The sequence below is a fragment of the Rhinopithecus roxellana genome, chromosome 13 (assembly GCF_007565055.1).
Source record: "Rhinopithecus roxellana isolate Shanxi Qingling chromosome 13, ASM756505v1, whole genome shotgun sequence".
Classification (NCBI taxonomy): domain Eukaryota; kingdom Metazoa; phylum Chordata; class Mammalia; order Primates; family Cercopithecidae; genus Rhinopithecus; species Rhinopithecus roxellana.
This window is the reverse complement of record NC_044561.1, coordinates 8,631,329-8,656,949: the sequence shown is the minus strand read 5'-3', so window position 1 is coordinate 8,656,949 and position 25,621 is coordinate 8,631,329. Positions and strand designations below refer to the sequence as shown.

Below are 25,621 nucleotides of genomic sequence, written 5' to 3'. Positions count from 1 at the left end.
AAAAAAAAACACAAAGTAAGACTCTGAAAGGTAGAGGTGAAGGCAGAGCAGTTAGGGACTCTGGGACATGAGGAAAAACACGATGTTCCTTGAGTTTTCCTTCTGGCTCATACATGCCAGACTTGGAGCTGAAAAGCCAGCAACCTAGAAACACCAACAGGTGCAGACAAAAAAACAAAACAAAACAAAACAAAAAACCCCACAAAAGCTGCTCTGTCTAGTCAAAGGACTGGGAAGGAGCAGCCTCCCAAGACAGAAAGCTTTTAGGCAATAGCCCATCTACTCTAGCCAACACCACCAAGAACATCCATATCCACCCCGGCAAAGGCCCAGTGGGAGCCTAGGCTCCCATCCTTGCGAAGCTGTAGCAAGGCACCCAAACCCTTCTGTCTGGTGGTATCAGAGAGGCCAAGGAGGGAACTGAGACTGCCACCCATGCTGGTTGGTCACAAGTCCATACGCCACCTCTGGGTGGGAGAACCAATGGTGGGAGAACCTAGACTTCCACCCCCACCTTCCAGTAATGAGAAATTCCTCCCCTCCCTGCTAGGAGGGTATCAGAGGCAGCAAAGTGGGAAGCCTGGACCTTCACTGCCCCAGGTGATAGACATCATGGGGAACCTGAACTTTTACCTCTACCTGGCATCACTCACTCTCCTTGCCAGAGCTGTGTCAGAGAAAGCCAACTAAAACAGAACACTTAAAGAAGACATGAAATCTCATCACATAATACAAAAATCTCCTGGTTTCATTTGAAAATCACTCATCATACCAAGAACCAGGATGATCTCAAAATGAATGAAAAAAGACAACCCACCTATGCCAACACCAAGATGACAGAGTTGTTAGAATTATCTGCCCAAGATTTTAAAGCAGCCATCATAAAAATGCTTCAACGAGCAATGACAAACGATTGAAACAAACGAAAGCCGGGAAGCCTCAGCAAGAAATAAGAGATCTAAAGAAGAGACAAGTGTTCTAAACAAAGTTTAAGAAAGAAAGAATATGTACATATATATAAAAGTTTACAACTGAAAAATACAATATTTACAACTGAAAAATACAATACAGCAAATAGGTTGGAGACCAGAATGAAGGGGACAGAGGGAAGAATGAGTGATCTAGCAGAAAGGCAGAAATTACCCAGTCTGAACAACAGAGAAAAATAGACCAAAAAAACTAGAACCTCTGGGACTTGTGGGGCTACAACAAAAGAGCTAACACTTACGTCATCAGTGCCCCGAAGGAGGAGAAAGAGGGCGCACCAAAAACACACTTGAAGAAATAATAGCTGAAAATTTGGCAAAAGACATAAACCTGTTGGCTGGGTGTGGTGGTTCACGCCTGTAATCCCAACAGTTTGGGAGGCCGAGGCGGGCAGATTGCTTGAGGCCAGGAGTTTGAGACCAGCCTGGCCAACATGGAAAAACCTCATCTCTACTAAAAAAAGTAGCCAGGCATGGTGGCACATGCCTATAATCCCAACTACTCAGGAGGCGGAGGTTGCAGGTCCTCCAGCCTGGGCGACAGAGTGAGACTCTGCCTCAAAAAAAAAAAAAAAAAAAAAAAAAAAAAAAGACATAAACCCGCAGATTCAAGAAGCTGGGTAATGGGAAGTGGAGGTTACAGTGAGCTGAGATCATGCCACAGCACTCCAGCCTGGGCGACAGGGCAAGACTGAAAAAAAATAAAAGAAACAAATAGGATAGATAAAAATCCACACCAAGACACATCCTAACATCCTAATTAAACTTCTGAACACTCAAACAAAACCAAAATATCTCAAAAACAACCAAAGAAAACTAAGACTTTAATGACAGGGAAGAAGCATGAATGACAGAGGATTTCTCATGAGAAACCATGGCAGCCAGAGTCAGTGGCACAGTATTTTCCAAATGCTGAAAGAAAATAAGTATAAACCCAGAATTCTACATCCAGTAAAAGTATCTTTTAGGAATATAAAAAAGAAAAAAAAAATCAAGAAATTCTCAAAGATGGAAAACTAAGGGAATTTATCTCCAGCAGCTCTCCCCCAAAGGAACGATTAAAGGAGACTCTTAAATAGAAACAAAATGGAAAAGAAACTTTGGAACACTGGAAAGGAAGAAAAAATACAATAAGCAAAAATGAGGTAAAGACAATAGGTTTTCCTTATCCTTTTGAGTTTGTAATTATGCTTGATTACTAAAGCAAATATTATAACACTGTATATGTGGAGGAAATATTTAAGAAAATTATATTATAAATGGGGTAGAGTAAAGGACATTGAGAGAAGGCTGGGCATGGTGGCTCATGCCTGTAATTCCACACTTTGGGAGGCTGAGGCAAGTGGATCACCTGAGGTCAGGAGTTTGAGATGAACCTGGCCAACACAGTGAAACCCATCTCTACTACAATACAAAAACTAGCTGGGGCATGGTGGTGCACACCTGGGGGCCCAGCTAGCTGGGAGGCCGAGGCAGGAGTACTGTTTGAACCCAAGAGGTGGAGGTTGTAGTAAGCTGATATTGTGCCACTGCACACTGCACACCAGCCTAGGTGACAAAGTGAGACTCCATCTCAGAAAAAAAAAAAAAAAAAAAAAGAAGAAGGTAAGATTTCTACGTATGACTCAACTGGTAAAATGATGATACCAGTAGACTGTGTTAAGTTATGGATATGTAACGTAATCACCTGAAACAACCACTAAAAAAATCTATACAAAGAGATATACTCACAAACACTAGAGGAAAGAAAAAGAAATAAAACAGGCTGGGCGCAGTGGCTCACACCTGTAATCCCAGCACTTTGGGAGGCTGAGGTGGGCGGATCACCTGAGGTCAGGAGTTCGAGGCCAGCCTGCCCAACAAGGTGAAACCCCATCTCTACTAAAAATACAAAAAATTAGCCAAGCGTGGTGGTGGGCGTCTGTAATTCCAGCTACTCGGGAGGCTGAGGCAGGAGAATCAGTTGAACCTGGGAGGCGGAGGCTGCAGTGAGCCAAGATTGCGCCATTGCACTCCAGCCTGGGTGACAAGAGTGAAACTCCATCTCAAAAATTAAATAAATAAATAAATGAAAAAGAAAAAGAAAGAAAACAGAATTTAAAAAAACAGAGACCAGGAAACAGAAAATAAAATGTCAGACTTAAGCCCTAACATGTCAATAATTAAAATAAATGTAAGTGAGCTAAGTTTATCAACTGAAAGATAGAGAATGGCTTTAAAAAACATGATTTAAAAATATGACCCAACTATATGCTGTTTTAAAAAATTCACTACAAATGTAACAATATAGGCAGAATGAAACTAAAGAATGTAAAAAGATATATCATGCAAACATTAATCAAAGGAAAGCAGGAGTGGCAATATTAATATCAGATAAATCATACTTCAGAGCAAAACAAATTACCAGAGACAGAGTGGGACACTAAGTGAATAAAAGGGTCAATCCACCAAAAGGACACAACAATCCTAAATGTATGTGCACAAGACAGCTATAAATACATGAAGTAAAAAGTGATAGAACTGAAAGGAGAAACAAACAAATCTATAATCACAGTTGGGATCTTCAATGCCCCTTTCTGAAGAGTTGAAAGTATTACTAGCCAGAAAAGCAGCAAGCAAACAGAACTCAACACCACCATCAACTCTCACCATGTAAGTGACATTGCTAAAACACTCTACCCAACAACAGCAGACTATGCATTTTTTTGAGTGACTGCAAATGATACTGTATTTTAAATTTTGGTGTCCATATATTTATGGCTAGTATGCAGAAATAAAAAAATTGTTTATGTTTTTATGTAGGTATAAATCTACCAAAACACAAAGAATTTATACACTGAAAACTGCACAATGCTGATGGACGAAAAAAGGAATGAGCCATTGATACAAGCAAATGTAGATGAATCTCCAAGAACTATGCAGAGTGAAAAAAAGCCAATCCCAAAAGGCTACATACTGTATAATTCCATTTCCATTTTCATATTGTTGAAATGAAATTACAGAAATGGAGCTTGCTAGTGGTTACCAGGCAGCAGACAAGTGGGTGTGGCTAGAAAAGGGCAATAGAGAGATCCTTACAGTGATGGAAATGTTCTGTATCTTTTTTTTTTTTGAGCAATACCCATGGGTTATTTTGGCAGTTTCTGAATGCATAAATGGAATAGACATATTCAGTTTCTGGCAGAACTTTCACAGCGATTTCTAACCTTTAGAGTGCCAACTGAAAAATCACATGATTTATAAATTTAGAGAGGAGACTTTTTCTTTAGAGATAGTCTCACACCGTTGCCCAGGCTGGAATGCAGTCGTGCGCTCACAGCTCACTGCAGCCTCGACTTACTGGGCTCAGGTGATTCTCCCATCTCAGCCTCCCGAGTAGCTGGGACCATAGGTGTGCACCACCACACCTGGCTAATTTTTGTAGTTTTTGTAGAGACAGGGTTTTGCCATGTTGCCCAGGCTGGTCTCAAACTCCTGGGCTCAAGGGATCCGCCTGCCTCAGCCTCCCATCCTGACTGTGATATTATACTACAGGATGTTACCATTTGGGGAAGCTGGACAAAGTATATAAGTGATCTTTCTTTTTTTTGAGACAGTCTCGCTCTTTCACCCAGGCTGGAGTGCAGTGGCGCAATCTCCACTCACTACAAGCTCCGCCTCCTAGGTTCAGGCCATTCTCCTGCCTCAGCCTCCCGAGTAGCTGGGACTACAGGCATCCGCCACCAGGCCTGGCTCATTTTTTTTTGTATTTTTAGTAGAGACGGGGTTTCACCGTGTTAGCCAGGATGGTCTCGATCGCCTGACCTCGTGATCCGCCCGCCTCAGCCTCCCAAAGTGCTGGGATTACAGGCGTGAACCACCGCGCCCGGCCTATAAGTGATCTTTCTATATTACTTCTTACAACTACATGTGAATCTATAATTATCTCAAAAGAGAAACTTTAATAAAAAAAAAGTCATGGTCCTGGTGAGGAAACTTTTTGTGGGTAATGGAATTGTTCTCTATCATGGTGGGATGGTGGTTGCATCTTTATACATTTGTTAAATCTCATTGAATTGGACCACCTAGTGAATTGTGTAGACATTATGCCTCAATAAAGTAACAAAATTCCCACAGCCTGAGATTTCTTTGACCCTCTCACAATGCATGGTGGGGTCTTGTCCCCTCCCTTGTGGCTACAGGCTGCTGAGGTACTCTAAAGGTGGTCGGGAGAACCATGCAGTGGCTGCCCAGGTGACTGCAATATTCATGCTGGAAGCCTGAGCAGTCATGTTGTATGGAGGCCACATGCAATGGAGAGACTCTGCAGGTGCTTGGCTCAGCAGTCCTGGTTTGGAGCCATCCCAGCAGGTGTCTGAGCCATGCTTCCAGTTTTAGCCATTGAGTCCCCACCTGAGGGCCCAGATATCACAGAGCAAAAAGATGTCAACCTCGCTGGGCTCTGCCCAAATTCCTAACCTACAGAATCCATGAGCATAAGGAAAAGGTTGTTTTAAGCTGCTAGGTTCTGGAGTAATTTGTTAAACATCAGTAGGAATCAAAAGAAGTAAGTCCAGGCTGGGCGCGGTGGCTCAAGCCTGTAATCCCAGCACTTTGGGAGGCCGAGACGGGTGGATCACGAGGTCAGGAGATCGAGACCATCCTGGCTAACACGGTGAAATGCCGTCTCTACTAAAAAATACAAAAAACTAGCCGGGCGAGGGGGCAGGCGCCTGTAGTCCCAGCTATTCGGGAGGCTGAGGCAGGAGAATGGCATAAACCTGGGAGGCGGAGCTTGCAGTGAGCTGAGATCCGGCCACTGCGCTCCAGCCTGGGCGACAGAGCAAGACTCTGTCTCAAAAAAAAAAAAAAAAAAAAAGTCCAGTTATTCTCTTCATTTTACAATGGCACATAGAGGTTAAGTCACTTGACTACAGTCACAAAGCTGTTATAGCAGATACAAAATGTGAAACCTGTGACCTGAACCAGGATATCATAGCACCTATAGAATAATTATGGTTATTTTTATAGTGGAATCTCATCTTTGCTGAGGTCCAGCTCTAACATCCCACCTTTAACAGACAAGCAAAAATGATTCTTGACCTCATGTCTCCTCTTTTCTTTATAGCAGAACTCTTTCTTTTTTTTTGAGACAGAGTCTCACTCTGTTGCCGAGGCTGGAGTGCAGTGGCGCAATCTCAGCTCACTGCAAGCTCCACCTCCCGGATTCACGCCATCCTCCTGCCTCAGCCTCCTGAGTAGCTGGGACTGCAGGAGCCGGCCAACAGGCCCGGGTAATTTTTTGTATTTTTAATAGAGATGGGGTTTCACTGTGTTAGCCAGGATGGTCTCGATTTCCTGACCTCATGATCCGCCTGCTTCAGCCTCCCAAAGTGCTGGGATTACAGGCGTGAGCCACCACGCCTGACCTATGGCAGAACTCTTTAAAATTATTATTTATAAACTATTGTCTCTAAACCTCTTTGAATGTGCACCCCTATTAATAAAAATATTTCATTCTTTTTTTTTAAGAGATGAGGTCCTGCTCTGTTGCCCAGGCTGGAGTGCAGTGATGCGATCATGGATCACTGTAGCCTCAACCAACCTCCTGGGCTCAAAGCATCTTCCCACTCTAGCCTCCCAAGTAGCTGGGCCTATGGGACTGTGCCATCATGCCTGGCTAATTTTTATTTTTATTTTTTGTAGAGACCATGTCTTGCTATATTGTCTAGTCTGGTAAAAATATTTCTTTCTTTTTTTTTTTTTTTTTGAGACAAGAGTATTACTCTGTCGCCCAGGCTGGAGTGCAGTGGCACGATCTTGGCCTCCGCCACTTGGCCTGCAACCTCCGCCTCCTGGGTTCAAGCAATTCTCCTGCCTCAGCCTCTCGAGTAGCTGGCATTACTGGCATCTGCCATTGCTCCTGGCTAATTTTTGTATTTTTAGTAGAGATGGGGTTTTTCCATGTTGGTCAGGCTGGTCTCAAACTCCTGACCTGAGGTGATCTGCCCGCCTCGGCCTCTCAAAATGCTGGGATTACAGGCTTGAGTCACCATGCCAGGCTGGTAAAAATATTTCTAAGACTATACCTCTAATACACACATACTTAGTTATAAATCACGCACAGGTTTTAATTATATAAAAAGTATTCTTCTCAAGAATGCTTAATGTTATTAAAATCAAGGCTCTAGACCTAATTTACAGATCATAGAAAATGCAGGGATAGAGAAGCAAGTTAAAGTACTCCAGGAAGAAACAAGTAGTAGTAAATATTAGAAAAGATGACTGGCCTTCAATGTCATTAAAAACAAAAGAAAAAATAGAGGTAAGGTACAGTTCTAGGTTAAGACAGTAAAGAGAAATAGCTAAATGTGTTAACCTTGATTGGAGAATAGTTCAGAAATAAAAATAGCTGCAAAATATATTTTGAGGACAATTAAAGAGACCTGAATATGGGCTGAATATTACCTGATATTAGCATATTATTCATTTCTTCTGCATGACAATGGCATTGTGTTTATGGGGAAGAATGTCTTTATTCTTAGGAGCTGCTTATGAAAGAATGTGTGGAATATCATGGTTTCTGGTTGGGTATGGAGGTGCATGCCTGTAATCCTAGCTACTTGGGAGGCTGAGGCAGGAGAATCACTTGAGCCCAGAAGACAGAGGTTGAAGGGAGCCGAGATTGTGCCACTGCACTCCAGCCTCAGTAACAGAGACTCCATCTCAAGAAAAAATAAAATAAAAAATAAAAAATAATATCATAGCTTCTGCAACCTATTCTCAAATGATACAGGAAAAAGAATATGTAGAGAGAAAGCAAATGTGAAAAACTGTTTTTGTTTTTTCTGAGATAAGGTCTCTTCATGTTGCCCAGGCTGTTCTCGAATTCCTGGGCTTGATCAATCTCCCTGCCTTGGCCGCCCAAGTAGCTGAGACCACCTACAGTCATGATCCACTGTTGACTCTAGATTGAAGATATATGGCTTTCACCGTACTATCCTTTGAACACTGCATACGTTTCAAAAAATTTCAAAATAAAAAGTTGGTGGGTTATGTCTATTATATTTCATGAATATTATGTTAAACATTTACAAACATAGATTCCAAATTGATGCGTTAAGTATGTAAAAGGAAACGCTGATATTTTCTTGCATCTCATCAAGACAACCTACCTTCTCTTTGTTGCCAAACCCACTGGTCTATTCTCATTGGCCTGTTCCTCTGGCACTGCTGGCCCAGCCTTCCTTGAAACTTTCCTTCCCACCTCAGAGCCGCAGTGTCTATGGATGCTCTGCCCAGGAATCCTCTTGGCTCCATCCCATGCTAACTCACGTTTGGTACCTGAAAGTTTTCCCTAACTGTGCTCATTTACATGATCAGTATCTGTCTCTCCCACTGGAAAGCTTTGCAAAGGCAGGACTTTGCTCTCATCCCTGCACCCCAGGGCCTAACTGGTACCTGGCACATAGTAAGTGTTTAAAAAATACGTTTATTAGTCAGAATGGAAAATTCCAAGACTTATCTGTAGAACATGAATGCTTCCAGGGAAAATCCCATTAGACACTGATATTTGGGAACCAATGAAATGCAGCTCATCAATAGTTAAAAGAATGTTATATATGCCGGCGGAGCAAGATGGCCGAATAGGAACAGCTCCAGTCTCCAACTCCCAGCGCGAGCGACACAGAAGACCGGTGATTTCTGCATTTTCAACTGAGGTACTGGGGTCATCTCACTAGGGAGTGCCGGACAATCGGTGCTGGTCAGCTGCTGCAGCCCGACCAGCGAGAGCTGAAGCAGGGCGAGGCATCGCCTCACCTGGGAAGCGCAAGGGGGAAGGGAATCCCTTCTCCAAGCCAGGGGAACTGAGACACACAACACCTGGAAAATCGGGTAACTCCCACCCTAATACTGCGCTTTAAGCAAACAGGCACACCAGGAGATTATACCCACCCCTGGCCGGGAGGGTCCCACGGCCACAGGGCCTCCCTCATTGCTAGCACAGCAGTCTGTGACCTAACCGCAAGGCAGCAGCGAGGGTGAGGGAGGGGCGCCCACAATTGCTGAGGCTTAAGTAGGTAAACAAAGCCGCTGGGAAGCTCGAACTGGGTGGAGGTCACAGCAGCTCAAGGAAACCTGCCTGTCTCTGTAGACCCCACCTCTGGGGACAGGGCACAGCTAAACAACAACAACAAAAAAAGCAGCAGAAACCTGCCCAGATGCAAATGACTCTGTCTGACAGCTTTGAAGAGAGCAGTGGATCTCCCAACACGGAGGTTGAGATCTGAGAACGGACAGACTGCCTGCTCAAGTGGGTCCCTGACCCCTGAGTAGCCTAACTGGGAGACATCCCCCACTAGGGGCAGTCTGACACCCCACACCTCACAGGGTGGAGTACACCCCTGAGAGGAAGCTTCCAAAGTAAGAATCAGACAGGTACACTCGCTGTTCAGCAATATTCTATCTTCTGCAACCTCTGCTGCTGATACCCAGGCAAACAGGGTCTGGAGTGGACCTCAAACAATCTCCAACAGACCTACAGCTGAGGGTCCTGACTATTAGAAGGAAAATTATCAAACAGGAAGAACACCTATACCAAAACCCCATCAGTACGTCACCATCATCAAAGACCAGAGGCAGATAAAACCACAAAGATGGGGAAAAAGCAGGGCAGAAAAGCTGGAAATTCAAAAAATAAGAGCGCATCTCCCCCTGCAAAGGAGCGCAGCTCATCGCCAGCAACGGATCAAAGCTGGTCAGAGAATGACTTTGACGAGATGAGAGAAGAAGGCTTCAGTCCATCAAACTTCTCAGAGCTAAAGGAGGAATTAAGTACTCAGCGCAAAGAAACTAAAAATCTTGAAAAAAGAGTGGAAGAATTGATAGCTAGAATAATTAATGCAGAGAAGGTCATAAACGAAATGACAGAGATGAAAACCATGACACGAGAAATACGTGACAAATCCACAAGCTTCAGTAACTGACTCGATCAACTGGAAGAAAGAGTATCAGCGATTGAGGATCAAATGAATGAAATGAAACGAGAAGAGAAACCAAAAGAAAAAAGAAGAAAAAGAAATGAACAAAGCCTGCAAGAAGTATGGGATTATGTAAAAAGACCAAATCTACGTCTGATTGGGGTGCCTGAAAGTGAGGGGGAAAATGGAACCAAGTTGGAAAACACTCTTCAGGATATCATCCAGAACTTCCCCAACCTAGTAGGGCAGGCCAACATTCAAATTCAGGAAATACAGAGAACACCACAAAGATACGCCTCGAGAAGAGCAACTCCAAGACACATAATTGCCAGATTCACCAAAGTTGAAATGAAGGAAAAAATCTTAAGGGCAGCCAGAGAGAAAGATCGGGTTACCCACAAAGGGAAGCCCATCAGACTAACAGCAGACCTCTCGGCAGAAACTCTAAAAGCCAAAAGAGAGTGGGGGCCAATATTCAATATTCTTAAAGAAAAGAATTTTAAACCCAGAATTTCATATCCAGCCAAACTAAGTTTCATAAGTGAAGGAGAAATAAAATCCTTTACAGATAAGCAAATGCTTAGAGATTTTGTCACCACCAGGCCTGCCTTACAAGAGACCCTGAAGGAAGCCCTAAACATGGAAAGGAACAACCGGTACCAGCCATTGCAAAAACATGCCAAAATATAAAGACCATCGAGGCTAGGAAGAAACTGCATCAACTAACGAGCAAAATAACCAGTTAATATCATAATGGCAGGATCAAGTTCACACATAACAATATTAACCTTAAATGTAAATGGACTAAATGCTCCAATTAAAAGACACAGACTGGAAAACTGGATAGAGAGTCAAGACCCATCAGTCTGCTGTATTCAGGAGACCCATCTCACATGCAGAGATATACATAAGCTCAAAATAAAGCGATGGAGGAAGATCTACCAAGCAAATGGAGAACAAAAAAAAGCAGGGGTTGCAATCCTAGTCTCTGATAAAATAGACTTTAAACCATCAAAGATCAAAAGAGACAAAGAAGGCCATTACATAATGGTAAAGGGATCAATTCAAGAGGAAGAGCTAACTATTCTAAATATGTATGCACCCAATACAGGAGCACCCAAATTCATAAAGCAAGTCCTTAGAGACTTACAAAGAGACTTAGACTCCCATACAATAATAATGGGAGACTTCAACACTCCACTGTCAATATTAGACAGATCAACGAGACAGAAAGTTAACAAGGATATCCAGGAATTGAACTCATCTCTGCACTAAGTGGACCTAATAGACATCTACAGAACTCTCCACCCCAAATCAACAGAATATACATTCTTCTCAGCACCACATCGCACTTATTCCAAAATTGACCACATAATTGGAAGTAAAGCACTCCTCAGCAAATGTAAAAGAACAGAAATTATAACAAACTGTCTCTCAGACCACAGTGCACTCAAACTAGAACTCAGGACTAAGAAACTCAATCAAAACCGCTCAACTACATGGAAACTGAACAACCTGCTCCTGAATGACTACTGGGTACATAACGAAATGAAGGCAGAAATAAAGATGTTCTTTGAAACCAATGAGAACAAAGATACAACATACCAGAATCTCTGGGACACATTTAAAGTAGTGTGTAGAGGGAAATTTATAGCACTAAATGCCCACAAGAGAAAGCTGGAAAGATCTAAAATTGACACTCTAACATCACAATTAAAAGAACTGGAGAAGCAAGAGCAAACACATTCAAAAGCTAGCAGAAGGCAAGAAATAACTAAGATCAGAGCAGAACTGAAGGAGATAGAGACACAAAAAACCCTCCAAAAAATCAATGAATCCAGGAGCTGGTTTTTTGAAGAAAATCAACAAAATTGACAGACCACTAGCAAGACTAATAAAGAAGAAAAGAGAGAAGAATCAAATAGACGCAATAAAAAATGATAAAGGGGATATCACCACCGACCCCAAAGAAATACAAACTACCATCAGAGAATACTATAAACACCTCTACGCAAATAAACTAGAAAATCTAGAAGAAATGGATAATTTCTTGGACACTTACACTCTTCCAAGACTAAACCAGGAAGAAGTTGAATCCCTGAATAGACCAATAGCAGGTTCTGAAATTGAGGCAATAATTAATAGCCTACCAACCAAAAAAAGTCCAGGACCAGATGGATTCACAGCTGAATTCTACCAGAGGTACAAGGAGGAGCTGGTACCATTCCTTCTGAAACTATTCCAATCAATAGAAAAAGAGGGAATCCTCCCTAACTCATTTTATGAGGCCAACATCATCCTGATACCAAAGCCTGGCAGAGACACAACAACAAAAGAAAATTTTAGACCAATATCCCTGATGAACATCGATGCAAAAATCCTCAATAAAATACTGGCAAACCGGATTCAGCAGCACATCAAAAAGCTTATCCACCATGATCAAGTGGGCTTCATCCCTGGGATGCAAGGCTGGTTCAACATTCTCAAATCAATAAACGTAATCCAGCACGTAAACAGAAGCAAAGACAAGAACCACATGATTATCTCAATAGATGCAGAAAAGGCTTTTGACAAAATTCAACAGCCCTTCATGCTAAAAACGCTCAATAAATTCGGTATTCATGGAACGTACCTCAAAATAATAACAGCTATTTATGACAAACCCACAGCCAATATCATACTGAATGGGCAAAAACTGGAAAAATTCCCTTTGAAAACTGGCACAAGACAGGGATGCCCTCTCTCACCACTCCTATTCAACATAGTGTTGGAAGTTCTGGCTAGGGCAATCAGGCAAGAGAAAGAAATAAAGGGTATCCAGTTAGGAAAAGAAGAAGTCAAATTGTCCCTGTTTGCAGATGACATGATTGTATATTTAGAAAACCCCATTGTCTCAGCCCAAAATCTCCTTAAGCTGATAAGCAACTTCAGCAAAGTCTCAGGATACAAAATTAATGTGCAAAAATCACAAGCATTCTTATACACCAGTAACAGACAAACAGAGAGCCAAATCATGAATGAACTTCCATTCACAATTGCTTCAAAGAGAATAAAATACCTAGGAATCCAACTTACAAGGGATGTAAAGGACCTCTTCAAGAACTACAAACCACTGCTCAGTGAAATCAAAGAGGACACAAACAAATGGAAGAACATACCATGCTCATGGATAGGAAGAATCAATATCGTGAAAATGGCCATACTGCCCAAGGTCATTTATAGATTCAATGCCATCCCCATCAAGCTACCAATGAGTTTCTTCACAGAATTGGAAAAAACTGCTTTAAAGTTCATATGGAACCAAAACGGAGCCCGCATTGCCAAGACAATCCTAAGTCAAAAGAACAAAGCTGGAGGCATCATGCTACCTGACTTCAAACTATACTACAAGGCTACAGTAACCAAAACAGCATGGTACTGGTACCAAAACAGAGATATAGACCAATGGAACAGAACAGAGTCCTCAGAAATAATACCACACATCTACAGCCATCTGATCTTTGACAAACCTGAGAGAAACAAGAAATGGGGAAAGGATTCCCTATTTAATAAATGGTGCTGGGAAAATTGGCTAGCCATAAGTAGGAAGCTGAAACTGGATCCTTTCCTTACTCCTTATACGAAAATTAATTCAAGATGGATTAGAGACTTAAATGTTAGACCTAATACCATAAAAACCCTAGAAGAAAACCTAGGTAGTACCATTCAGGACATAGGCATGGGCAAGGACTTCATGTCTAAAACACCAAAAGCAACGGCAGCAAAAGCCAAAATTGACAAATGGGATCTCATTAAACTAAAGAGCTTCTGCACAGCAAAAGAAACTACCATCAGAGTGAACAGGCAACCTACAGAATGGGAGAAAATTTTTGCAATCTACTAATCTGACAAAGGGCTAATATCCAGAACCTACAAAGAACTCAAACAAATTTACAAGAAAAAAACAAACAACCCCATGAAAAAGTGGGCAATGGATATGAACAGACATTTCTCAAAAGAAGACATTCATACAGCCAACAGACACATGAAAAAATGCTCATCATCACTCGCCATCAGAGAAATGCAAATCAAAACCACAATGAGATACCATCTCACACCAGTCAGAATGGCAATCATTAAAAAGTCAGGAAACAACAGGTGCTGGAGAGGATGTGGAGAAATAGGAACACTTTTACACTGTTGGTGGGATTGTAAACTCGTTCAACCATTATGGAAAACAGTATGTCAATTTCTCAAGGATCTAGAACTAGATGTACCATATGACCCAGCCATCCCACTACTGGGTATATACCCAAAGGATTATAAATCATGCTGCTATAAAGACACATGCACACGTATGTTTATTGCAGCACTATTCACAGTAGCAAAGACTTGGAATCAACCCAAACGTCCATCTGTTACAGACTGGATTAAGAAAATGTGGCACATATACACCATGAAATATTATGCAGCCATAAAAAAGGATGAGTTTGCGTCCTTTGTAGGGACATGGATGCAGCTGGAAACCATCATTCTTTTTTTTTTTTTTTTTTTTTTTTGAGACGGAGTCTCGCTGTGTCGCCCAGGCTGGAGTGCAGTGGCCGGATCTCAGCTCACTGCAAGCTCCGCCTCCCGGGTTCCCGCCATTCTCCCGCCTCAGCCTCCGAGTAGCTGGGACTACAGGCGCCCGCCACCTCGCCCGGCTAGTTTTTTTGTATTTTTAGTAGAGACGGGGTTTCACCGTGTTAGCCAGGAGGGTCTCGATCTCCTGACCTCGTGATCCACCCGTCTCGGCCTCCCAAAGTGCTGGGATTACAGGCTTGAGCCACCGCGCCCGGCCTGGAAACCATCATTCTCAGCAAACTATCACAAGAACAGAAAACCAAACACCGCATGTTCTCACTCATAGGTGGGAACTGAACAATGAGATCACTTGGACTCGGGAAGAGGAACATCACACACTGGGGCCTATCATGGGGGGGGAGGGGGGAGGGGGGAGGGATTGCATTGGGAGTTATACCTGATATAAATGACAAATTGATGGGTGCTGACGAGTTGATGGGTGCAGCACACCAACATGGCACAAGTATACATACGTAACAAACCTGCACGTTATGCACATGTACCCTAGAACTTAAAGTATATATATAAAAAAAAAGAATGTTATATATAAAAAAATTCAGAGAACAAAAAAGACCTCTCACAAATCAAAGATTAGAAGATAAAGACTAAGCTGAGTGTAGTGGCATGTGCTTACAGTCTCAGCTACTTGGGAGACTGAAGTGGGAGGATCGAGTGAGCCAAGAAGTTTGAGGCCAGAGAGAGACCCTGTCTGCAGGGAAAAAAAAATAAATAAAGACCAAAAAGTCTTCCAAAAAATAGAACAAAGAGCTGGGCAAGAAGTAAGGAAATATAAGAGTGGATCCAAGAGGTTCCCAATGAGACATCCAAACCTAGTGAAAGGGGTGACAAAGGTGAGAAAGAAGAGAGAAGCATGCCTCAGTTTCAAGGGCACTGCCCCTTCTTCCCCTTCTTCAAATGGAGAATGTCCTGAATGTCTCAAATACGGCTCAAAAAGACTTCCCAAAAGCACATTACTAGGAAATGTCAGGCTGAGGATGAAGGGAAGACCTTAGGACATTCCCGGGGCAAATTCTAGGTCACACACCAAGATCAGGTGCCAGAGGGCATCTTCATATGATGATATGGCCCTCTGTGCTATAGGAACCACCACCTTCTGCCTATCATTTTACATCTGGCAGAAGCTGTAGTGTTGGGTAGGCCCCTGGGCCCAGCTCCAGATCACTAAGCAGCTCAGACTCAAGGTCCACATGGTGAAAACCATTCGTATCTGCACATACAAGATACCTCCCCTGGAGTAACTGGGGCCTGGCCAAGGGATGCAGAACCACATTGCTCCTCTGCAGTGACTGCACAGTGAGCGATGCTAGAAGAAAGCAGGAAAGGAAGGGGTGGGAGTTGCACTATTTATTGCTTCTCTACATTATTTTTTTGCTATCTAGCTGCAGAGCTGAGCTGTCCTAAATTACATTTCATCTGACAGGATCCTATTGGACAGATAAGCCACTATTCAGGGAAGTCCAGTAACCTGCCTGAGGCCACACAACCAGGGGACAGCAGAGCCCAGGGTCAGCATCCATGCCTGCTAACTTCTCCACTTCCCACTGCCCTCAGTTACACCTGGGCCTGGCAGCCTTTAGGATGACCTCTGACCTCTGGGAGTGCAAGTTCCTCCAGGATGGCCGTGAGAGACCCAAACACACCTCTTCTAACCGTGTGCGCTTCTCAGAAGGCTCTGACCCATCGCTGTCATTTCCTGAATGCTCTTCATCCTCCTCTTCATCCCTGAAGATGTCTTCATAGGCGGGAACTTCAAGGTCATCATCTTGTTTAATGAGTAATTTGATCTAAGTTCAAAATAAAAAGGAATTAAGCCTCTCCTCTTCCTACGGAAAACTACACAATTATGTTCTTCTGCAGAATCTTATCATTTCCTAATAAGCTGACTCAGTTTCCTGTTCATACAAATAGCTACCAATTTAATAAGAGTTCCAGGCTTCCAAGGAATTTTCTTGTTTTCATTACCAGTGAGGCACCAGAGTTACACCATATGTGGTATGCAGAAATTACGAAAATCTGAAAACAATTCTTTGAGGACCATCTAGTCTACTTAAGTCTGGAAACACAGCATCCTCTTATATCATACATGAATAAAATGAACGCCCCACAACTTGGCCTCTGATAAAGGACATGAAGATGTGTAACCCCTAGGTGACTAAAACTCCTGTCTAAAAGTAATTCCAAGCTGATTTTTCTTTTTTTTTTTGAGACGGAGTCTCGCTCTGTCACCCAGGCTGGAGTGCAATGGCCGGATCTCAGTTCACTGCAAACTCCGCCTCCCGGGTTTATGTCATTCTCCTGCCTCAGCCTCCCAAGTAGCTGGGACTACAGGCGCCCGCCACCTCGCCCAGCTAGTTTTTTGTATTTTTTAGTAGAGATGGGGTTTCTCCGGGTTAGCCAGGATGGTCTCGATCTCCTGACCTTGTGATCCGCCTGTCTCGGCCTCCCAAAGTGCTGGGATTACAGGCTTGAGCCACCGCGCCCAGCCTCTTTTTTTTTTTTGAGACGGAGTCTCACTTTGTCGCCCAGGCTGGAGAGCAGTGGTACGATCTTGGCTCACCGCAAGCTCTACCTCCAAAGTTCACGCCATTCTCCTACTTCAGCCTCCCAAGTAGCTGGGACTACAGGTGCCCACCACCATGCCCGGCTAATTTTTTGTATTTTTAGTAGAGACGGGGTTTCACCATGTTAGCCACGATGGTCTCAATCTTCTGACCTCATGATCCACCCTCCTCGGCCTCCCAAAGTGCTTGGGATTACAGGTGTGAGCCACCACGCCCAGCCAAGACTCCATTTCAACTAAAAATATAAACAAATATTTTCTGAGCGTGGTGGTATGTGCCTGTAGTCCCACCTACTAAGGAGGCTGAGGCAGGAGGGTCAGTTGAACCCAGGAGTTTGAGGCTGCAGTGAGCCATGATTGTGCCACTGTACTCTAGCCTATCTCTTAAAAAAAGGATGACAAAGACCAAGTTCTTGTGTTCAGGCTGTTCCAATCCCACAGGACAGTCAGACACACACCTCACCAAGAACACCAGGTGAGACATTGTACATGGCATAAGAAGTACAGACAGGACGGGACCCAGGGATTGTGTTTAAAGTAGTGCTTCTACCAACATGTCCCGTGGTTCCAGCGCCAGTTTTGACCGCTACATTACTATTTTTTCACCCGAGGGTCGGCTCTACCAAGTAGAATATGCTTTTAAGGCTATTAACCAGGGTGGCCTTACATCAGTAGCTGTCAGAGGGAAAGACTGTGCAGTAATTGTCACACAGAAGAAAGTACCTGACAAACTATTGGATTCCAGCACAGTGACTCACTTATTCAAGATAACTGAAAACATTGGTTGTGTGATGACCGGAATGACAGCTGACAGCAGATCCCAGGTACAGAGGGCACGCTATGAGGCAGCTAACTGGAAATACAAGTATGGCTATGAGATTCCTGTGGACATGCTGTGTAAAATAATTGCCGATATTTCTCAGGTCTACACACAGAATGCTGAAATGAGGCCTCTTGGTTGTTGTATGATTTTAATTGGTATAGATGAAGAGCAAGGCCCTCAGGTATATAAGTGTGATCCTGCAGGTTACTACTGTGGGTTTAAAGCCACTGCAGCAGGAGTTAAACAAACTGAGTCAACCAGCTTCCTTGAAAAAAAAGTGAAGAAGAAATTTGATTGGACATTTGAACAGGCAGTGGAAACTGCAATTACATCCCTGTCTACTGTTCTATCAATTGATTTCAAACCTTCAGAAATAGAAGTTGGAGTAGTGACAGTTGAAAATCCTAAATTCAGGATTCTTACAGAAGCAGAGATTGATGCTCACCTTGTTGCTCTAGCAGAGAGAGACTAAACATTGTCGTTAGTTTACCAGATCCGTGATGCCACTTACCTGTGTGTTTGGTAACAACAAACCAACATTATGGAGGTCCCTGGATTAAAAAAGGAACCTCTCCCACTCCTCCTGCCACTGAAGTGGTTAGGACTCTATATAAATAAAAACAACACTTTTGGAAAATAAAAATTTAAAAAAAAAAAAGTACAGACAGTTTGAGGGCAGAGCACAAAAAGTACCTGGGTATTGTTGTACACATTGATGACATTGACTGGCCTATGGGTGTCACACACAAAGAATATAGTGTCTTCATCAGGTTGAAGAATATCCAACAGGTCTACATTAGCTCCACAGTTTATGAGAATAAAATAACGAAACTGAAAAAAAGGAAGATACTGTAAAGTAGCTATATCGAGGAGGCCCCTTTCCCTTCACCACTAAGCCTCTGAGTTGTTCTGCTTAAACTTACTAAGTCCCTGACATGTGGCGAGGCCCACGTGGCAAGGGATTCCAAAAAACAGCCAGGCTGGCATGCTAAGTGCTTTAGCATGGTGACAGAGCAGGGTGGGCCCTGGGGCTCCGTTTTCCCCAGGAGCACACTGAGACTCAGCAAGCCCAAGTCTTACGGACAGCTCAAGAAACTAATGAGAAGCAGAGAAAGGCTTCAAGCACGTGATTGTGTCTCTCCAGACCTCACAGTACTATGCTGCTTGCCTTTCCAGGCTAATGGCATCATACAGGTTTAAGTTTTTAGCAAACACTTTATGGGTACTTAAATATTAAGTCCTTTATCACACTCCATCACTATCACATGTGCTTTCCTTATCAATACCAAGCTGGTGCAGGTCCTTGACATAACAGGAACACCAGGAGAGGACTTGTCTCTGCCAAAACAATCCTAGATACGGTTAGGACTCCAGGGACCCTCTTCCATGTCCCATCCCCTCTCTGTGGGGTCTACAATGTCCCATCTCTCATTTGGCCCCATGCAGAGGTGGGAGGAATCCTGGCATCTATTGTTTAAATTTATTCCTGTATTTCAAGTTGGAAACCGGGATGCATTTTCTTGGAGAAATAATATAAAATGGTAGTGTATTCTAAAATAATTTTAACTAATTCCAGCACTTTGGGAGGCTAAGGCAGGCGGATCACTCGAGGTCAGGAGATCGAGACCAGCCTGGCCAATGTGGCGAAACCCCGTTTCTACTAAAAATACAAAAATTAGCCAGGTGTGGTGGCAGGCACTTGTAATCCCCGCTACTCGGGAGACTGAGACAGGAGAATAGCTTGAACCCAGAAGGCGGAGGTTGCAGTGAGCCAGATCGCACCACTGCACTCCAGCCTGGGTGACAGAGTGAGATTCCGTCTCAAAAATAAATAAATAAAGGCCGGGCGTGGCGGCTCACGCCTGTAATCCCAGCACTTTGGGAGACCCAGGCGGGCGAATCACGAGGTCAGGAGATCGAGACCATCCTGGCTAACACGATGAAACCCTGTCTCTACTAAAAATACAAAAACATTAGCTGGGCGTGGTGGCAGGTGCCTGTAGTCCCAGCTACTCAGAAGGCTGAGGCAGAAGAATGGCATGAACCCGGGAGACAGAGCTTGCAGTGAGGCGAGATCATGCCACTGCACTCCAGCCTGGGTGACAGACCAAGACTCCTTTTAAAAAATATATATATAGGCCGGGTGCGGTGGCTCAAGCCTGTAATCCCAGAACTTTGGGAGGCCGAGACAGGCAGATCACAGGTCAGGAGATCAAGACCATCCTGGCCAACACGGTGAAACCCCGTCTCTACTAAAAAATACAAAAAACTAGCTGGGCGAGGTGGCGGGCGCCTATAGTCCCAGCTACTTGGGAGGCTGAGGCAGGAGAACGGCGTAAACCCGGGAGGCGGAGCTTGCAGTGAGCTGAGATCCGGCCACTGCACTCCAGCCTGGGTGACAGAGCGAGACTCCGTCTCAAAAAAAAAAAAAATATATATATATATATATATATGTAAGTAAAAAATAGATAAATAAAATAAACCAAAATAAAATAAAATGATTTTAACTAGACCATATTAAAAACTGCTAGATTCCAAGCACCTTACAATCAAATTTCTGCAAAACAAGTTCAAAGTTAGGGGCTATCCACATTCATTATCTTTTTTTGCTGTCAATTTTGCTTCTACAACTTGGGCGTAAGTCACCAGTACATACAGCATGTTTTTCTCTTCCGTATTGCTTAATGTAGCTGATACTTAAATACACACTGAATCTATTGTGGAAATAGAATGCTGTGTCAAGAAATTACAATTGGGTAAAAAAGCCACGTTATTCTAAAATACATCCTCAATACCTGTTCTTTATGTTCAAGAAATGCAGTTTCAAGTTCTTGCCACCCAGAAACTGGAACCAGCGTATACTGCACGTGGTCACACTGGAACAAGGCCTGGAGAGAGAGTGTTTTCAAAGCCTATCTTATTTAGGACATTGGCAATTTACCTTGAAAAGAAACCGAGTTAGATTAGATGAGTTGAGAGACAAAAGACACGGGATACCAATAAAGTTAGTGAAATGCTTCCGGGAAAAGCTAGGTGCTAGGAATATGAGTGTTTACCATACCATCCTGTGAATTTTGCAAATTACCAAAGTAAAACATCGGTGAGAAACGCCGATTTAACTTCCAGGCCGTCTGAAAAGTTCCTGATCCAAGGGCCAGACCAAAACAATGTAAATACCATGCCCTATTCAAAACCAAACTAACGATCTTCCCTAATAGACTAGGGGCTCCCATATTCCTAGCAAACACCTATGACGCAACTGTACCCAGAGTTGTCACAGATTGCTCTCTCTCAAATCCCCCATTTGAGAGGCCACTACAGATCCAAAGTTTCCCCCAAACGCCAACTGCTTTGTTCACCTATTCATATTAATAGTTCATTGCAAAAATACAAACTAGTCTCTTTACCTTTTACTTAATCCTCTATCCCACCCCACACCGTTGGGACAGGGAGGCAACCTCTCCTCCGAGTCTTTCTCCTCTCACCTGCTGCTCACCTCCTGCCCGGCTCCCTCTCCCGCCCTAAGCCCTCAGCATCTATCCTGACTCTCTGCCCACCCTGCGCCCCCACGCAGCACCCTCACCTCTCGCGCCGGCCCCACCCTCCTAGGCCCCGCAGAACTCACCTGAAGGATCTTGCACGCACACAGAGCATCCACGTCCGAGGCCACGAAGAGAAGGACCCTCTATCGGGGGAAAAGCGGACAGATTGAACGCGGTGACCCAAACCCCGGCCCTCCCCTGCCTCCCGGTCACCCACGGCCACTCCTCCTCATCCCTTCCCCAACAGCAAGGCCTCGGCGGGGATCCCGGACTGGGCGTCACCTGGCTCTGGACCACCTCGTAGAACTCTTTGCGGAAATCGGACACGAACATAGCCACGACGGCCGGACGCCTGGCGCTCGCGCTGAGGTACCAAGAGCCCCGGCGGCGGTCAAGACTCGCGCCAAATCACGGCTCCTCCGATTGGTCCAGGAATCACCAACCAATAGCCTCTTAGTTCCCAGCTTCCTTTCTTTCTGATTGGACCACATTGGAGGCGGCCATTAGCGCTCTGCCATTCACGGCTAGAAAACTCCAGCCCGCCCCAAAAGAAGGGTCACCTCTGAAGCCGAACGCAAGCACTGGTTGCCCCTTTCAACTCTGACTCGCTTTTACCCAGAAACGCGACGCTCGGCGGACATCTTTACTTTGGGAAGAGAAGCCTACTGCCTCCCACTGGGAACCCTCAGAGAAAGTACACTTCTAGCCATACATTAAACTCAGTCACATACCGAATGGGGCAGCAGTTACGTTTGCAATAGGTTTTTGGTGTGGTCTGAAGAAGGATTTGTAGCTTAGTTCCGCCAGAGTCCTAGATGGCTGAAGCAGAGGCATTCTGGGTAGTGCATTCTGGGTAGTGTAGTCGTAAGGACAATGGGCCCTACTAAATTCGTCTGGAGGGGTTGAATACTATCAAAACGTAATTTAAAATAACTTTAAAAAGTACCTACTAACGGTGAAATAAATCACGAAAGGTCATTTTAATGCTTCTGCTGAGAGTATTTTAGAGCCTAGCGTCTTCGCCTGGCCTTTTCTCTTTTGCAGCCGACGCTTTGTCCCGGGCACCCCCCTCCGGGTCTCGGGTCCGGCACTTCCGGTGAGCCTCTGGGGCTTACCGGCTTGGCGCGGCGGAGGCGGCGGCGGCTGGGAGAGCGTTCGGCGGGGTATCTTCGTCGTATTGCCTGAGAGAAGCGGAGTCTGCGAGGTGGTGTGCATCATGGTAAGCGCCGACGGGCAGCGGGCAGGGGCTGCGGGTCTGGCCCGGGACCTGAGTTAGGGCCCGGCGGGGCGGCGCGGGACGGCGGCGGAGGTGCCGAGTCACCCGGGCCTGAGTCCGGCCTGCCGGCTCCTCGGCCGTACCGGGCACACGCAGAACCCTTGACTACTAACCGCCTGTGGTCGCGTCCGCCGGTCCTGAACATGGCTCGCATTCCGTCTCAGCCGGACTTGCCGTCGTTGACGAAAGAAAGGAAAGTTTGTGTCCATTCACGGGTTTTCCAAGTGCTGGACGCGCAACAGGTTTCCATAAACCCAAAGTTAGTTGCAAGGTTGCTGGGGATGGAAACAGAATCAGGCGCTCCCCAGGGAGAATCCGTAGCGGGCATGCCCGCTCTTGGGGGACACCCAGCTCTTGCCCCAGTTCCGTAAGCTCTGTGCCTTCAGGTTCGTGCCTTCGGATCTGTACAGCGGTGTTGTGTTCGCTAATGATAACGATGGAAGCTAATACCTGCTGGTACATTTCCTGTTACATAGCTTTTAACACCTGTAGTCCTTTATCACGCCTTATTTCTTTTAATCTCTGCAATTCCTTTGGAAGCTAGGATGATTATTTTAAACATGAGAAAACTAATGTTTACAGAGATACTTTATTCGAGTCACAAAAGTAGGGAGTGGAGAGTTGAAGCCAAGTCTGTCTGGCTGCAAAGCACTCTACGGTATTGTCTTCCTGTCACCTGTTTATTTTAGTAAAGACAAGGAATTTAGATTTTATTCCAAGTGTGTCACTGTGAAACCTTGGCTTATTTCTGTTTTTGAGTTCATCCACTCAAGAATACTTGATATGTTCCAGGCAATGTGCTAGGTCTCGGGATTGAAAAGGAAATTGAGAGATGGGATCAGGAGCAGCAAAGAAGGAGCAGAAGGTCGGGTTCATGGGTAAACTGCAGGCAGGTTGTTAAGTATGTTGCCCCTTTGTGCGGATTTACCTTTTATGTTCAAAGAAAAGAAATGGCTTAGATAGGTTGTCTAGTGAGAAGCATTCAAGGGAAGCAAGCCCCTACCCTTTTCTGGTGTTGTTCACCCAGAAACACTATTTCATGTGTTATGGTTCTGGCGAAGATTTAGTTGAACAGTTATGCTGCTTAGAAGAAGAAAGACAAAAGATTGGAAATTACTGTGCTGGAGTGCCAGGGAGTAAAGAACCCTACAAGAAATTAGGTGGGAACATGCTATGTTTGCATTTTAGGAAATGGCTAATTCAGCTTTCTAATTTTGGAGTTACTAGTAAACTCCTTTGTCAGTAGGTGGCATTCCTTCTACTAAATATATATTTGGAATCAAGTCAAGAAATTTTCTGTAATATTTTTTTTTTAGTTGTGGTTAAAAAACACAAATTTTAACCATTTTTAAGTCTATAGTTCAATAATGTTGAATACATTCACTAGCAAGATTTTCTGAGCTTTTTCATCTTACAAAAATGAAACTCTGCTCACATTAAACAGTAACTCTCCATTTCCTACTCCTCACAGCCCCTGTCAATCTCTATTCCACTTTGTTCCACGAATTTGCCTACTCTAGGTACTTCCTAGAAGTGGATCATAAAATATAAGTCCTTTGATGACTGACTTATTTCACTTGGCATAATATCCTCAAGGTTCATTCATGTGACAGGATTTCTTTCCTTTTAAAAGCTGAATAATATTTCATTGTATGTATATACCATACCAGTATTTGTTTATTCATTCATCTGTCATTGGACACTTGAGTTGCTTCCACCTTTTAGCTATTATGAATAATTGTGCTATGAATATGGGGTGTACAAAAATCTCTTCTTGATTCTGCCTCCAGTTCTTTTGAACATAGCCTACTGTGAGATTTTATGTGGTTTCAGTTACCCGAGGTCAACCATGGTCCAAAAATTTTAAAATAGAGACCACATTCACTTAACTTTTATTACAGTGTATCCTTATAATTGTTTTATTATTACTTGTGAATCTCTTACTGTGCCTAATTTATAAATTAAAAAAAATTTTTTTTTCTTTTTGAGATGGAGTCTTGCTCTGTTGCCCAAGCCGGAGTGCAGTGGCACTATCTCGGCTCACTGCAACCTCCGCCTCCTGGGTTCAAGCGATTCTTCTGCCTCAGCCTCCTGAGTAGCTGGGATTACAGGCATGTACCACCACGCCTGGCTAATTTTTGTATTTTTAGTAGAGAGGGAGTTTCACCATGTTGGCCAGGCTTGTCTCAAACTCCTGACCTCAGGTAATCCTTCTGCCTCTGCTTCCCAAAGTGCTGGGATTATAGGCGTGAGCCAGCACGCCCAGCCTATAAATTAAACTTTATTGCAGATATGTATAAGAAAATTGTAGCTATGTATAAGAAAAAAACATAGTATATATAGGTTTCAATATTATCTCTGGTTTCAGGTGTCCACTGGGGATGTTGGAATGTATCCCCTGTGGATATGGGGGGTGGTGGGAGGAATACTGTACTTTGAGAAAACTTCAAGTTGATAGGTTTGCTAAGCCTCATCTGAGTCTACAGTTTAAGAACTAGGATCTTGATCTTTTTAATGGCATCATGTTTTAGCTTTGCTTGTTGCTATAAGAAAGCATCACAACATAGTGTGACGTGTACCTACTCTGCTGTGAGAGCAACTGAAGGGACACTAGCCCTGGCCCTCAGCAGAGCAGCAGAGGCTTCCTGGGGAAAGGAAAGGGTGGTAATTGGAACCCAGGGGAAGGGGTGCAACCACTGGGTACCTGTTTCTCCTGCTGCCTGGAATGCCTTTCCCTATTTTTTGCCTGGCTCTCTCTCATAGCGTTCGGGTCTTTGTGCAAAGTCCCTTCCTAACTACCTATTTAAAATAGCATTCCCAGGAGCCCTCTGTCTACTTACCCTGCTGCTTG

The 25,621-nt window shown here is 44.0% G+C and overlaps 2 protein-coding genes and 1 pseudogene across 6 annotated transcripts in view; 2 read left to right on the top strand and 1 right to left on the bottom strand.

The window, feature by feature from the left end:
- Positions 1 to 22,298, bottom strand: part of CDC45 (cell division cycle 45) — a 49,288-nt gene extending 26,990 nt beyond the window's left edge. Inside the window, exons 1-6 of one of the 2 annotated variants that reach the window (XM_010356368.2) lie at positions 22,226 to 22,298; positions 21,777 to 21,970; positions 21,578 to 21,637; positions 20,748 to 20,840; positions 18,646 to 18,783; positions 16,210 to 16,353 (exon numbers count right to left, since the gene is read on the bottom strand). In XM_010356368.2, the coding sequence (XP_010354670.1) occupies positions 16,210 to 16,353; positions 18,646 to 18,783; positions 20,748 to 20,840; positions 21,578 to 21,637; positions 21,777 to 21,827 (486 nt within the window). In that variant the 5' untranslated portion in view covers positions 21,828 to 21,970; positions 22,226 to 22,298. Of the gene's footprint in view, positions 1 to 16,209; positions 16,354 to 18,645; positions 18,784 to 20,747; positions 20,841 to 21,577; positions 21,638 to 21,776; positions 21,971 to 22,225 lie in introns of those variants that run through there. The other variant, XM_030915574.1, reaches the window with a different exon arrangement.
- Positions 17,645 to 18,595, top strand: LOC104656677 (annotated as a pseudogene). The gene has a single exon (XR_747162.2). The product of XR_747162.2 is annotated as a proteasome subunit alpha type-6 pseudogene (transcript).
- A 300-nt stretch (positions 22,299 to 22,598) lies between the features above and the next one.
- UFD1 (ubiquitin recognition factor in ER associated degradation 1) overlaps positions 22,599 to 25,621 on the top strand; it is a 30,808-nt gene continuing 27,785 nt past the window's right edge. The window contains exon 1 of one of the 3 annotated variants that reach the window (XM_010356365.2): positions 22,599 to 22,713. In XM_010356365.2, coding sequence (XP_010354667.1) covers positions 22,711 to 22,713 — 3 coding nt within the window. In that variant the 5' untranslated portion in view covers positions 22,599 to 22,710. The remainder of the gene's footprint in view (positions 22,714 to 25,621) is intronic. The other 2 variants (XM_030915573.1, XM_010356366.2) reach the window with 2 other exon arrangements.